Source organism: Cinclus cinclus, chromosome 2, assembly GCF_963662255.1.
Source record: "Cinclus cinclus chromosome 2, bCinCin1.1, whole genome shotgun sequence".
In the NCBI taxonomy this organism is placed as follows: Eukaryota; Metazoa; Chordata; class Aves; order Passeriformes; family Cinclidae; genus Cinclus; species Cinclus cinclus.
Window position 1 is genome coordinate 66163329 of NC_085047.1, and position 12266 is coordinate 66175594.

At 32.2% G+C, this 12266-nt stretch overlaps 1 protein-coding gene across 2 annotated transcripts in view; it reads right to left on the reverse strand.

Moving 5' to 3' along the window:
* Positions 1-12266, reverse strand: part of KLHL1 (kelch like family member 1) — a 173813-nt gene that overhangs the window by 13584 nt on the left and 147963 nt on the right. For both annotated transcript variants that reach the window (XM_062487770.1, XM_062487769.1), the window contains one exon: positions 3430-3592. In XM_062487770.1, coding sequence (XP_062343754.1) covers positions 3430-3592 — 163 coding nt within the window. The remainder of the gene's footprint in view (positions 1-3429; positions 3593-12266) is intronic.

Consider the following 12266-nt stretch of genomic DNA (forward strand, 5'->3'; position numbering starts at 1 on the left):
TCTGGAGACATTTATATTTTAAGTTAATGAAAAGATTAGTATTTATTGGATCTTAGATATCAGCTAGATTTTTTTTTTTCTTCTTGAGTTTAAAATTAAGAAATTAAGAAAAGCTTGAAATAGTTAAGTGATAATTTTAAATAGTTTCTGGAAAAGATAGACTTTTCCAAACTTTTGGTTCCTTGCAGAAAAGGAAGAAAAGTACTGCAGAAAGTTCTATTACCTCAGCACTATCTGCTGACAAGTGTAGAATGCTAGTCTTACATAGTGTAAATTGCACACTAGTTACACACCACTAATGTGAGCCCCAAAGAAGATTCAAATAAATCATCATGACTTCTTACTCATTATCTGCATATAAAAGCACCACCCTTTGCCAGTTTTTTCAAAGTGTAGATCTCCATCCCACATTTGGTATTTTAACACCCAGATCTATTGCTGATCTGAGGAAGTTCATGCACTCTTTCTCTTCCAGTCTGTGCAACAGGGTTGTTAACAGTAACAAGGCAGAAAAGATTATGATGTTTCCATATCAGAAGGAATTACTGACCATATTTCACCCCAGGAAATTCTACAGTCGTACAGCAGGTCCTACAATACCTACCAAAATATGTTAAAAATTGAAAAAAGACATCAAGTTAAAAATAAAAAACTTTTATATATAGTAAGGATAACACGCTCCACTCTTGCATTACTGTTTGACTATGGGAATCACATGAAAATGAAGGAGATGGAATCTCCAAAGCCTCTGCACCCACTGTTAGTGGTACCCAGAACCTATTGTTGACTTGGGAAAACAAAAGTATTACTGAAAAGGAAAATTCTCAGATTCCAGTCTTTGGTGTTGCATAAAACCACATAATATTACCCTTTATATGAGCCAATAAACAGACATTTAGAATCTGATGAGAGTTTTGTGGACATGATCTTATTGTCTACGTATTATTTTTATTTAATCTCTATATTCCCAGATGAATTGCAACTATTTTGTGCATCTGCTTATTTGCTAACTGTATCAGTTTTGTTGCTTTTCTTTGGTATGACATGCATTCTTGATAGTCATGGTACAAATAATATGGCCTTTGCAATTTCACTTGAACTCCCTTTAATATGATGACCAGAGTTCCACACAGTAACACAACATAAATATTTCCAAAACTCTACACAAAACATACATAAAATATGCATAAATATGCATAAAACATACATAAAACTTTATGTATTTACAGTGGCATTTCCTTTTTTCTCCTCAAATTTCTTATTCTGTCCTTCTGTGCTAACAACATACAGAGCTTTTTTCACCTCTTCTTTCACTTCTTAACATTATTTTTTTTTCAAACATAAGGCATGTTAATTCACACATAAACTACCAAATATTCTATTTGTGTTGCTTCTTAAGGTCATCCAAATATTTCTATATTCATGTGTCCAACATGAACCATATGATATAGTACACTTTGGTGCCCCTTTGAATGGTCTGGTAATTTAACTAACGTGCTCTTGCTGTTACACTCTTTTAACCCAGGACTGATTGTTAAAGAATTCCAGGGGTAACTGTGACATCCTAGTGATTGCATACAGTCCATTTCTTCTTCAAATCCCAATACTATCCACCTTTTTTTCATCTTAAGTAGTTATTTCACATGTAGCAGCAGACAAATTGTTATGCTGGAATGCTGGTAAAATAAATTTGTCATGTGTCTTTCTTTTATCTAGAAAATCACCTTTATTTTTATTAGTTGTTCTAGCTCTTCTGACAACTAAGAAGACATTTAAGATAATATTTTCTGTGTTCCTGTGCTTCTCATTGAAGAATAGTAACTATTGCATCCTATTACTCTGGGAAATCTGGAGGTAACAGCCAGGTGACATTTGTGTGAGGACAGGAAGATACTCCATTAAGCCCTCCTGGGTGAAACAGTACTGCAACTTCAAAATCTAATAAGGCAATATGATTATAGAAAAGAATCTTATCAAATGGATTAAATTTAAAAATTAAAAGCAAAATACTAAACAATTTCAGTTATTTTTCTGAATTTCTGATAAATTCAGTAGGATTTTGTTGCTTCAACAATTAAATATTTTTCAAATTAGATTATGATGCACATGTTGACACAATCCTTTTCATGTTTTAGGAAAGATGTTGATATAGGAATTTCAGTTGAAATTTTAAAATGTATTTCAGTGAAATAACATTCATTTCTGTGCACCCTGTTTTGCCAAATTCAGGTAGTACGGTTTTCAATTTTTGGAGCAGCAAAATAATTGATAGTTTACTTGCATGATCTACACAAATGAGCTTCAGAAACACTTCAGTACACTGGGAATTAATAAGAGGTTATTTACAAATCAATCACCTCGTCCAGATCCTGACGAGATCAGAATATAAAAGCTTTAGGTTTTTTATTTTTTCCATGATAAAGTAATAGAAAAATACGGTTTTCATTTTTCTGCTTAAAATTTTAAGCCAACCATAGGGCAACGGAAGATCACAAATGGAATAGTTTCCACTTAAAACACAAAGGAAGTGGCTATACTTTTTCAAGTCTTTTAAGAAACTCACATTTAAAATATTTATTTATCCAGTATCCATTTTATGTAAAGTGCCCAGACAGAGATACACACATAGAATAGTTTGTAACTCTCTCACTTCGAAGACCATCTAATGCATTTTTTTACTTATTTAATTCACTGCAGAAGAAAGAAATCATAATGAATAGCCAAGAAAAAAATCCTCAGAACTTCCATACTAAAATATATTTTCCTCTGTTAAATCCAACATTGTGTTTATCCAATATCCTGAGGAATGCAACACGTGTCAGCTATGTGGAACGATAATGTAGCAAGAACAGCATTGGGAAGTTGAAACGTCCTTAACAAATGTTTTCAAGTTGCAGTTCTTGGCTTACTGGATATTTTATAAGATGGTTACTCGGACAAAAAGAATAAAAGTTTATGGCATATTTTTACTTGCTGCAGTGTGACCACTGGTTTTTGGTTTTCAGTGCTATCCATCCTACCCTTCTGGGACACAGGTAACATCTCTTTCAATTTAAAAATGATTGATATAAGCAATGCAAAATTCAGTTGAGTACCTATTAAATAGGATACATTAAATACATGGTCAGCTGTGCAAAAGAAATAAAGCTGGAATTTATATAAAAAATCATATGCAACTCTTCATGCCTTTAGATCAATATATCCAGGGAAATTTGTCTAGATGTTGCTTCAGCTGGTCTGCTGCGTGGCTTATGCACCATTGAAACCAGTTTCTTGTAAAGTTAACAGGGCCATTAATGCAGCTTTGACCATTTGACCTACTCCAGAACATTTCAGTGCCACTGCAACTTAATAAGGGAAAGCAATGACAATTAAGCTTCACTGGTTTTCAAAAGCAGTGTTTCAATTGTGTAAGCATACCCTACTCACTTGCCATTTAATGCTGCTACTCCAACAGTGCTTCTGGCAATTGACATACTTGCCACAAACGTCCACTGCTGACTTTGAGGGTCCCACCTCTCAACTGTGTTCAAATAACTCCAACCATCATGTCCTCCCACTGCATAAATAGGCCCTTCAAGCACTGTAACTCCTAAAATGGAGGAGAAAGTGAGAGAAGATAAAAGTGTGTTTCCTATATCAGTAGTAAAAAATAAAAAACACAACTAACAAATTTTTGTATTTTCCAAAACACAACCAACAAATGAATTTATATATTCAAAAATAAAATGGAAGTACTGATTTGAGATTTAATTAATTAAGAATTAATAATCTGGAATAAAATTAATGCCACTCCACATGGCTGTATGAAAAACAAGTCTTGGCAAACAAACTGAATTTCATTTCTTGAGAAGAGTGTTTGCTTCAGAGAATAACCTGTCAGTGATGTGATCCTCTTATATTTCTCTATTCCCTTTGGTATCTCATAACATTCTGATCATGAATTAGCTCTTTAGAATAGCAGTAAAGCACACAATAAAGTAAGGACTGCATACCTGGTAGATCTCTGATTATTCAGCCTAAGGGGGATTTCATTGAATGGAACTGCTTCTACAGGGGTTGAAATCTGTTTTTCCACCATTTTTGTCAAACACGTAGAAGAAAATATACAATTTTTTGGCAGCAGGAAAATTGATGGACTGATACCGAATCAAAAAACACATGCAAAGACTTCAGCACCTAATTAGACTGAGAAATTTAAGCTGCTTCCTCAGTTTTACTCTATCAAACAAAACAAAACAAAACCGAAAAACAAATACAAAACCAAACAAAAACTACCAAAAAAACTACACACCTTGACAGAAAAATAATGTTGAATATATGAGGATTCTTTTACCTTCTGAAGAAAAATAAAAGAAAATGCAATATATAAAAACTGAAGTTGAAACTATTTCAATAAGAAACAATTTTTTAAGTGTGAGGGGTTTGAATAATCCAGTCAAAGGGATTGATGGATTCTCTATCTCACAGTCTCTTCAGTTAAGCTTAGAAGGCTCTAGAAGATAAGTTACAGCTAAGCACCATTTGTTACAAGACAGTGAGCTCAGTAATTCCATTCTATGAATCCATGATCCCAAATGAGCATTGCTCTGAAAAATCTCAGGCTAAATCCAATCCTATTTCTAAGTCAATATCTTTTTTTTTTACCTCACTCCATTTCACATGATTTGAACTCATCAAAAAGTCAGAAAACAAGAGATCATTAAAGTTTCAGAGAATGGCTTTGTTTTTTCTTGCAGAAAAGTCTACCTTTAATTTTAAACAATGCAAAGTTTCCACTTTCTGTGTAGGAATGCTTTGTTCTATTTCAGAAAAGTAATGTATTAAAAGCTTATTTTACTTCAAAACTATGTTTATCAATGAGTTTGAATATGTTTCATCTCAGTGTTCACAGAAAGTGTTCCTTTGGGTGTTGATTTTTGTTTGTCAATATTTTTTAACTTAAAAAAGAAAATAATTCAAAAAACCTACTAATCCTTATAAAAATTTTCCTCCAAATTAAGGTTGAACCTTTTCTTTTTCTATGGAACTCATTCTCTGATTGCTTTCATTGCCTGGCCTAGAAATTCTGTCTATTCAACCACATGTTCTAGTTTTCATTTTTCCAGAATATTAAATTGGATATTAAATTGAATTAATGATCCATATCTTATGCTCAATATCTTATCTCAGACCATAGGAAAGATGTAAGTAAGTGGCCACATAAAAATTAGGGGATTATATGATAATATATGTAGTTTGGGGGTGTTTTTTTGGTTTACTATAATATCTAATATTTTTAAATATTCTTAAATCCTGAACAAAGAGGTTTACATTGTAAAAAAATTATTTATTATTATTTTTTGATAAAAACTTGGTTCTCAGCTTTTCATGTATATACTCTTCATTAAATGCAAAGTTAAGTAGAAAATCAAGTTCTTTTTGGGAAAAAATTGAATTATATTCAAAGAAAGTTCAGGGGGTAAGCATTTCTATACACATATGTGTAAACATAATTGGTATCTAGACAAACACACAAACCCTCTCTCAGCTTTAACTATAAACAGTCTTGCATTATTATGCAATGAGTTTCACAAGGAATCTATGATGCACGTAAAAACTCATCTCATCAGTTTTGTAATTTCCAGCTTTTACTTCCTCAAATAACTTATTTACACTTCCACTGGGATATAAGGAGCTTTCCTCAAATACTCTTTTTATATCATTCAGTATTTAATTTTTTTTTCACGTCCCTCATAGCTGAGTTGTATTCTCATGTATTTCCTGCTGGAAATTAAGCTAAATTACAATTATTTAATCCACTTTTTGTAGGAGATTTGATTTCCCCCTTAATCAAAATACCATTCTTCCTGCATTTTCATGGATTTTTTACTTTTTTCTTTTTTAACCGCAATGAAAACTGATAAGCTCAGAGCATTAATATAATGTTACATTCTCTTTGCATTTCTTGTTGCAAAGAGAGAAAAGTAATTTTGAGTAACTGAGCTTTATACAGAAAATAGTCGTCAATGGCTTCTCTGTTCTTCTCGTGAGAGCTTTCCAGAGTTTATGAAATGCATATACAGCCCTGTGAAATGCCCAGTTGCTTCTGATTTTTTCCCCATTGCAGAAACCAATATACTGCCCTCAGTAGTTTCTGGTGCCCTTTTGTGGAAGCTACTGCACAAACTGTTGCATCCACTGGCTTGCATCCCTGTTACTTGTGTTTAGACCCACGTATCTATGAAGCTCCACATTTGATTCCTATGTTTTCTAGGAAGCCAGATTGGCAACATTCTTAGCTACACAGAAGTATTTTCTTTGCCCATTAGGCAGTGCATGGATCATATGTTTCAAAATATTCTGATGAGTAGTAATGTTAATGTAATTACTTTACCCAAGGATATAAATGCACATTTTATATAAGAGAGACTTACATGTGTCTTATATGAAGAGTTCAATAATCAAGGATTGAATTCAAGCATTTGAATTAATTCTAAGCTTAGGTGCCAGAACTTCTATGCAATTTTTATATCACACATATGGACTAAAGGGTAGTCACAAAGATGTTTCTTGTAGCCTCCTTATCACACAGGATGGATTGCAGTACACCTCTTCTCTGACTGAAATTACTGAACAGTCCATGATAACAGCAAATGGCAACACCACAATCAAAATCTTAAGGGACACATTCCCCAAGATCACAAAGCAAAATATTTTCCAGTAAAATTGATGAAGCAAGACTATTCTATTTTCTGAATGTTCCAGGTCATTTGTTTTAAAAGAAGAAAAAAATTAAATTCACTGTAAGTAGTCTGTGTTAAAATGTCAGAGTTTCAATCCTATTAACACACTGTCGGATTCCTCCTCCTTAAAGAGCAAAGGTACTGAACTCTATATACCTTTTATTTTTTTACAATTGTACAGCCAATTTCTGCTTGGTCTCTGGAGAAAAGATTTTTCATCTTTTTGTAGTCAAGATACTGAACAGTGTGTTAGAAGATCAGAGTTCATTTCAACTCCATGAGACAGGTTTTCATGTTCACTATGTATCCTAGAGTAAACTGATGCCGGAGCATATATCGTGTTTTCTGTCATCTATGTCCACAAGATAATAAACATCCACCTAGATTTACACTCAGAATGTAGATGCTGTAAAATATCTGCATGAATGGGCTTTTCCTGTTTCTAAATGCAAAAACAATTATTTCCAGCTGAAACTCGAGCCCTTATTTGTCATTAAGCAAATTGCACAGAAGAATAATGTTAGCTCTTTTAGGAGAGTTTGCTAAGAGAAGAGAAAGGACAGAAGGCCCCCATACATTTTCTTCCTGTACATCAACAATTTGGCAAAGCCAGTTTAAAGCACAAGAAAAGAAGAAATTCTCTTGGAATTAATTTTTCACATGCCACTAGTGCTTTGTTGTTTTCTGACAAGTATAATAATGCATTCAGAAAGGGACTATTTTACTGTAAGATAATTAAATAACCTAAGTTGTTATTTATCTGAGCAAAGAAACTGGAAATTGTCAGAAACACGTCTCACTTTTTTAATCTGTAGAAAATTATAATTATGGCATTGAGGGAGTAATTTGTACTACCCATTTTTTGATTATTTTCATTTACTGGGCACTGTGAACAGTTTGGCTTTCCTAGTTTTCATACAGTTGGAGAGATGAACCAGCTATGAACATCCTTTTAGGAAAAGAAACAACTTGTTTTCTTAAGAGAAGATGTATTTTTAGTGATATCTTGAGTAGTTAAGTGCAGTAAGTACAGTGTAGAGAAACCTTAATGTTTTCCCGAACAAAAAAAGTACCTGGAAAATAATTATTCTAAGCGTTTTGACTTCAGAATTTATAAAAACAAACAGTATTCATTCTAAACTAAATGTGATCTGAAAATTGATAGTCCAGTTTGCAATGGCAGGCATTTTCCTTTTAATTGCCTTCACAAAGCTATGCAGGAAAAACACTATTATGCCTAATTAGGTGCTCGATCTGTACCGTTCCAATTATTTATACTTGAAGACCGGAATGGGATTTTAAATTGCTTTTCTGTAATGTTACAAACAAAAGGAGCGCTACCTATAATATTTTTAATTCTGCAGTTCCTTATCTGCCTGATGGACCTAATTCCACAGAGTGAAATTTTAAAAAGTACAATTTTTTAAAAAAATCATTGTAAATATAGTTTCATACAGATATTTGGATACAAAATGTCAAAGAAAAAATTATCTGTGGCACTAGCTTCACTGTAGACTCTGCATTTAGATATTTGTAGAGACATGAAACATTGACTGGCAAGGATATACTTGTATCCAAAAACTTTTACTTTAAAAAAGGACATTACCTTTCAAGAAGATAACAGACATACACTATACCAGGACATTGAAGGTAAGAAGACAAGCCAGTGGTTTGTTATCAAAGTATGAAACTTGATCAAATAACATCCAGATTTTATTCTACCCTTTTAAGCTCTGCATGTATTTAGTAACCAGGTAGAAGAACATATTTAACAATCCCCTTTCTCACCCACACCCACAGAGGTATATTTATACAATTTTGTATTAACTGTAATTATTATTGCTGCTTTTCCTTATTGTTATTTCCCTCTTTAAGTGCTAAACTACTTTTTTTTCCATAGCAGTGGTATCAAGAAATTGAAGTCCAATTTCCCTCAAATTATGCACCATGAATTAAATGATTAATTAAATCTCATATTTAGTTCATAAAGCCATGATAGTAAAACTGAGTGAGAAATACAAATACTGTTCTTTGGATGCCTCATATAGGACTTCCATAGGTCAATCTTGGAATTTTCTATGTCATTAATTGGAGAATTGGATCTGACTTACCTTTCTTATTGAATATTCAGTGACTCAATGTTGAAAATAACTATTCCTCTGCAAATTCACAAGTAAGTATCAAGGCTGATTTAAAGAATTATAGCAATATCACTGTCCTCTTGGGCCAGAAGATATTACATTAAGTTACTAATATAATGAAAACTTATCGAAGCAAAGATCTACCTGACCCTCTATTTACATTGTTTTGTAGATAAGACACTAGGTTCTCAATTCTGCCACACTATTACCCTGAGAACATGGCTCAGAAATTATTTTAAGTGTTGCTGTTATGATTTGTAACTCTTTAGTGAATGGGGTCACGATCTACTACTTAGTAAAGGTGCAAAGTACAAAAAAAAAAGGTACTTAATAACTCAGGGGAGAAAAAAATCTCTCCAATGTTCCCCATGATTAGGAGAAAAATCCAAAGCATTAATCTAATATACATGCAAATCAATATTGCAGAGAAAATAGTTTAAAGCCATCAGGCCTTATTGCAACCCACAAGGGAAAGCAGTCAAAATGGCATATTTTTATTGTGATTTCTCATGGACAAATATCTTAAAATTTAATTCCACTCAATGCTTAGGTGATGATAGGTTTGGGCATTTTTGTTTGTTGGGTTTTTTGGGAGCCAATGGGTTGTGGGGTTTCCTGTGCACAGAAATCACCACATAAAGGTGGAGAACATATATCTTAACTATAGCATTGCTTTTATGAGATGCTGATGTACCCAGAAAGGTCTACCATTACAGAAAAATAGGATACTCACAATAGGATCTTAACTGAACTTTTATGGGACATGAATCTTTCTCAGCCGACCACAAATGATCAAAATTATATTCTATACTATGGCATCATGCTCTGCAAATCTGGAGTATCACTGCCAGCTCAGTAGAATTTGGTCAGTATCATATTTGTGACAGCATGAAGTGCTATAATATTTTCAGTAGTCTGAATGCTCTAACAAACCAGCATCTGGAAAAGTTGCCTTTATCTAGCTGTTTGGCACTGTAACAAACATTGTGCAAAAATAGTATTATATCATTCAAAAATTCTTTTATAGTCGCTCCCCAATATTAGGAGATTAATTAATCATAAATAATTACAATTTTATCATATTAATAGGGCATGACCTAATCTGTTGGTTTCCATGCTAATTCAATTATCGTCATTTTACTGACCTTTCTTCCACCTTTCATCTCTTGCCTCCAGGTTCATATATGCCCTGACGTCCAGAATGGAATCTCAGATTCTGCAGCTCTGTACTTTTTAATCTCCACAGAGTGGTTTCTTTTTCATACAGACAACATACAAAAAAATCTGGATCTATTATGTTGTAAAATTAAAAAAAAAAAGTAAAAATAAAAAAAAAAATCCAGACTGAGAAAAAAATCCATTTTATTATTTGTTGTTGTTTTTGTTGATGCTGCTGCTGTTTTTGTATGTCAATGGAAGATGTAAATTTGCCATTTTTGGCCTCTTAGTAGCCAGCACTGCGATACATAAAAAGAAGAAGCTATCATGCAAGATAGCAGAGAAAGAAGAAAGATCCCTTTTATCTTCCAAATTTTTATAGTTTATTTTACAGTTACCATGGATGGGAGTGTTAAGGCTATATCAAGCTTTTATTTATATTCCTAGTCTATTTTAATGGTTTCTACTCTTCCTGGAATGCTTTCTGACAGATTGTAACTCCACAAACAAACATGTATTTACTGGGGCTTAAGCAGTATGTAAAATAAGATCATTGCTTAACTGCCATAGTAAAAGTTAAAAGGGAAGATGAAAGTTCAGCTCTCATTGACTTCAAAATTATCTTTCAAACTGGTTCTAAAGAGAGGTATCATTCATCATTAGATTTTCAGTATTGAGTAAGCAATAATCAGTATTACAATATGTTTCAAGAAAGAGGTGAAACTCAGACAGCCTGTACAGTTAATATTTTTGGTTCTTTGCTGTGTATCTGATCTACTCTGCTCATGAATATTACAGCCTATGTTTTCCTGGTAGAACTGTTTCAAAAATCTGTTGGTAGAAGTCATTCTTCAAAGGCTTTGTTTCCTAAAAAAAATTATTTGGCATAAAACAGAGGTGATTGTTTTCCATATTAATTTCATAAAATGCATCTTTAATATACATAATTTTTTTGCAATATTCTATGTTTATTATAAATTTGAAGGATCAAATATGTGTTACCTATGTGTTTCTCCTTCACTTGTTTCCATGTAATCCAATGCTGGTTTTGCTATTATGGACCTATTAAGGTTTCTAGTATCTGATACCTTCTATGATATTACATTGCAGGCTTATTTTAAAAAGCTATTGAAATTTTACAAATTTATTGTTGGAAATAAAACAAGGGAGAGAGAGCAATGGGATTAAAAATATCTACTTCGTGTCAATATTTATATAGAGAAATGTTATTATACAGAATATTTTTTTTTCAACTTGCTGCTCTATGAAGGAACATTTTTACCAGAAATTACTAAACTGGTAAGCAGTTCCATTGATGCTACTCTGTTACTGCTAGCTCATTAAGATATTATGTACTTCATTAATATGCTAGATTTATTTAAATAGAAGTGTTCATAAAAATTTACTGCATTTTTTTTGGTTACATTTTTTATCTTAAATAGTTTTTCAAGAATCTATGTTTTTGGCATCTCTCAAATCATACACACATACAGGCATAAATACCCAATAAAACATCTTAGGCTTTTTTTTAAAAGTGACAGTGCAACTGGAATCTAAGTTATTTTTGCATTACCTGATTCTCAGTTTCCAGTCTACTCAATAGTATTTGTTTTACCTTGAGAAGCAGTAACTGCTCCCAAACCACAAATCATTTAATCCTAAACATGCCACACTTCTTTTTTCCCACAGAAATCAGATTATGCCATATCAGTTGCTCTAGCCCATTGTATATTTAGGCAGCTGAATCCTACACAAATTCTTAGCTCTCTAAATTTTGGAGTTCTATTTCTTCCCTAAGCTTTCACATAACATAAAACTATTTTGATAAACAATAATTCCTTTTGAAAATAAAAACACTACTTGTAAAGCATTTAATTAATTTTGAATCAACTAATAAATTTAAAAGTATTAAGTACTTTTATATATATTAATACTTTTGAACTTGAATACTTTTAAAAATAGATAAAATATTTTCTAAATTATCATTTAGTGATTTAAAAATAATACGGCATATTATAATTAATTTATATGTATAGGTTTTTATTTTTTATTATTTATATTACTTATATTTATATATATTTTACTTCTGAGATTTACTTTGTAGTAAGAATTCTGATTGTTCCTTTTCTCCACAATCTTTCCCTCTATTAGTATTTCTCTTATTGCTCTTTCATCTTCCATTTTGTTTTATGGACTACTCAACAGGGATATTAGAATCACTATTGATTTAAACAGTAGTTTT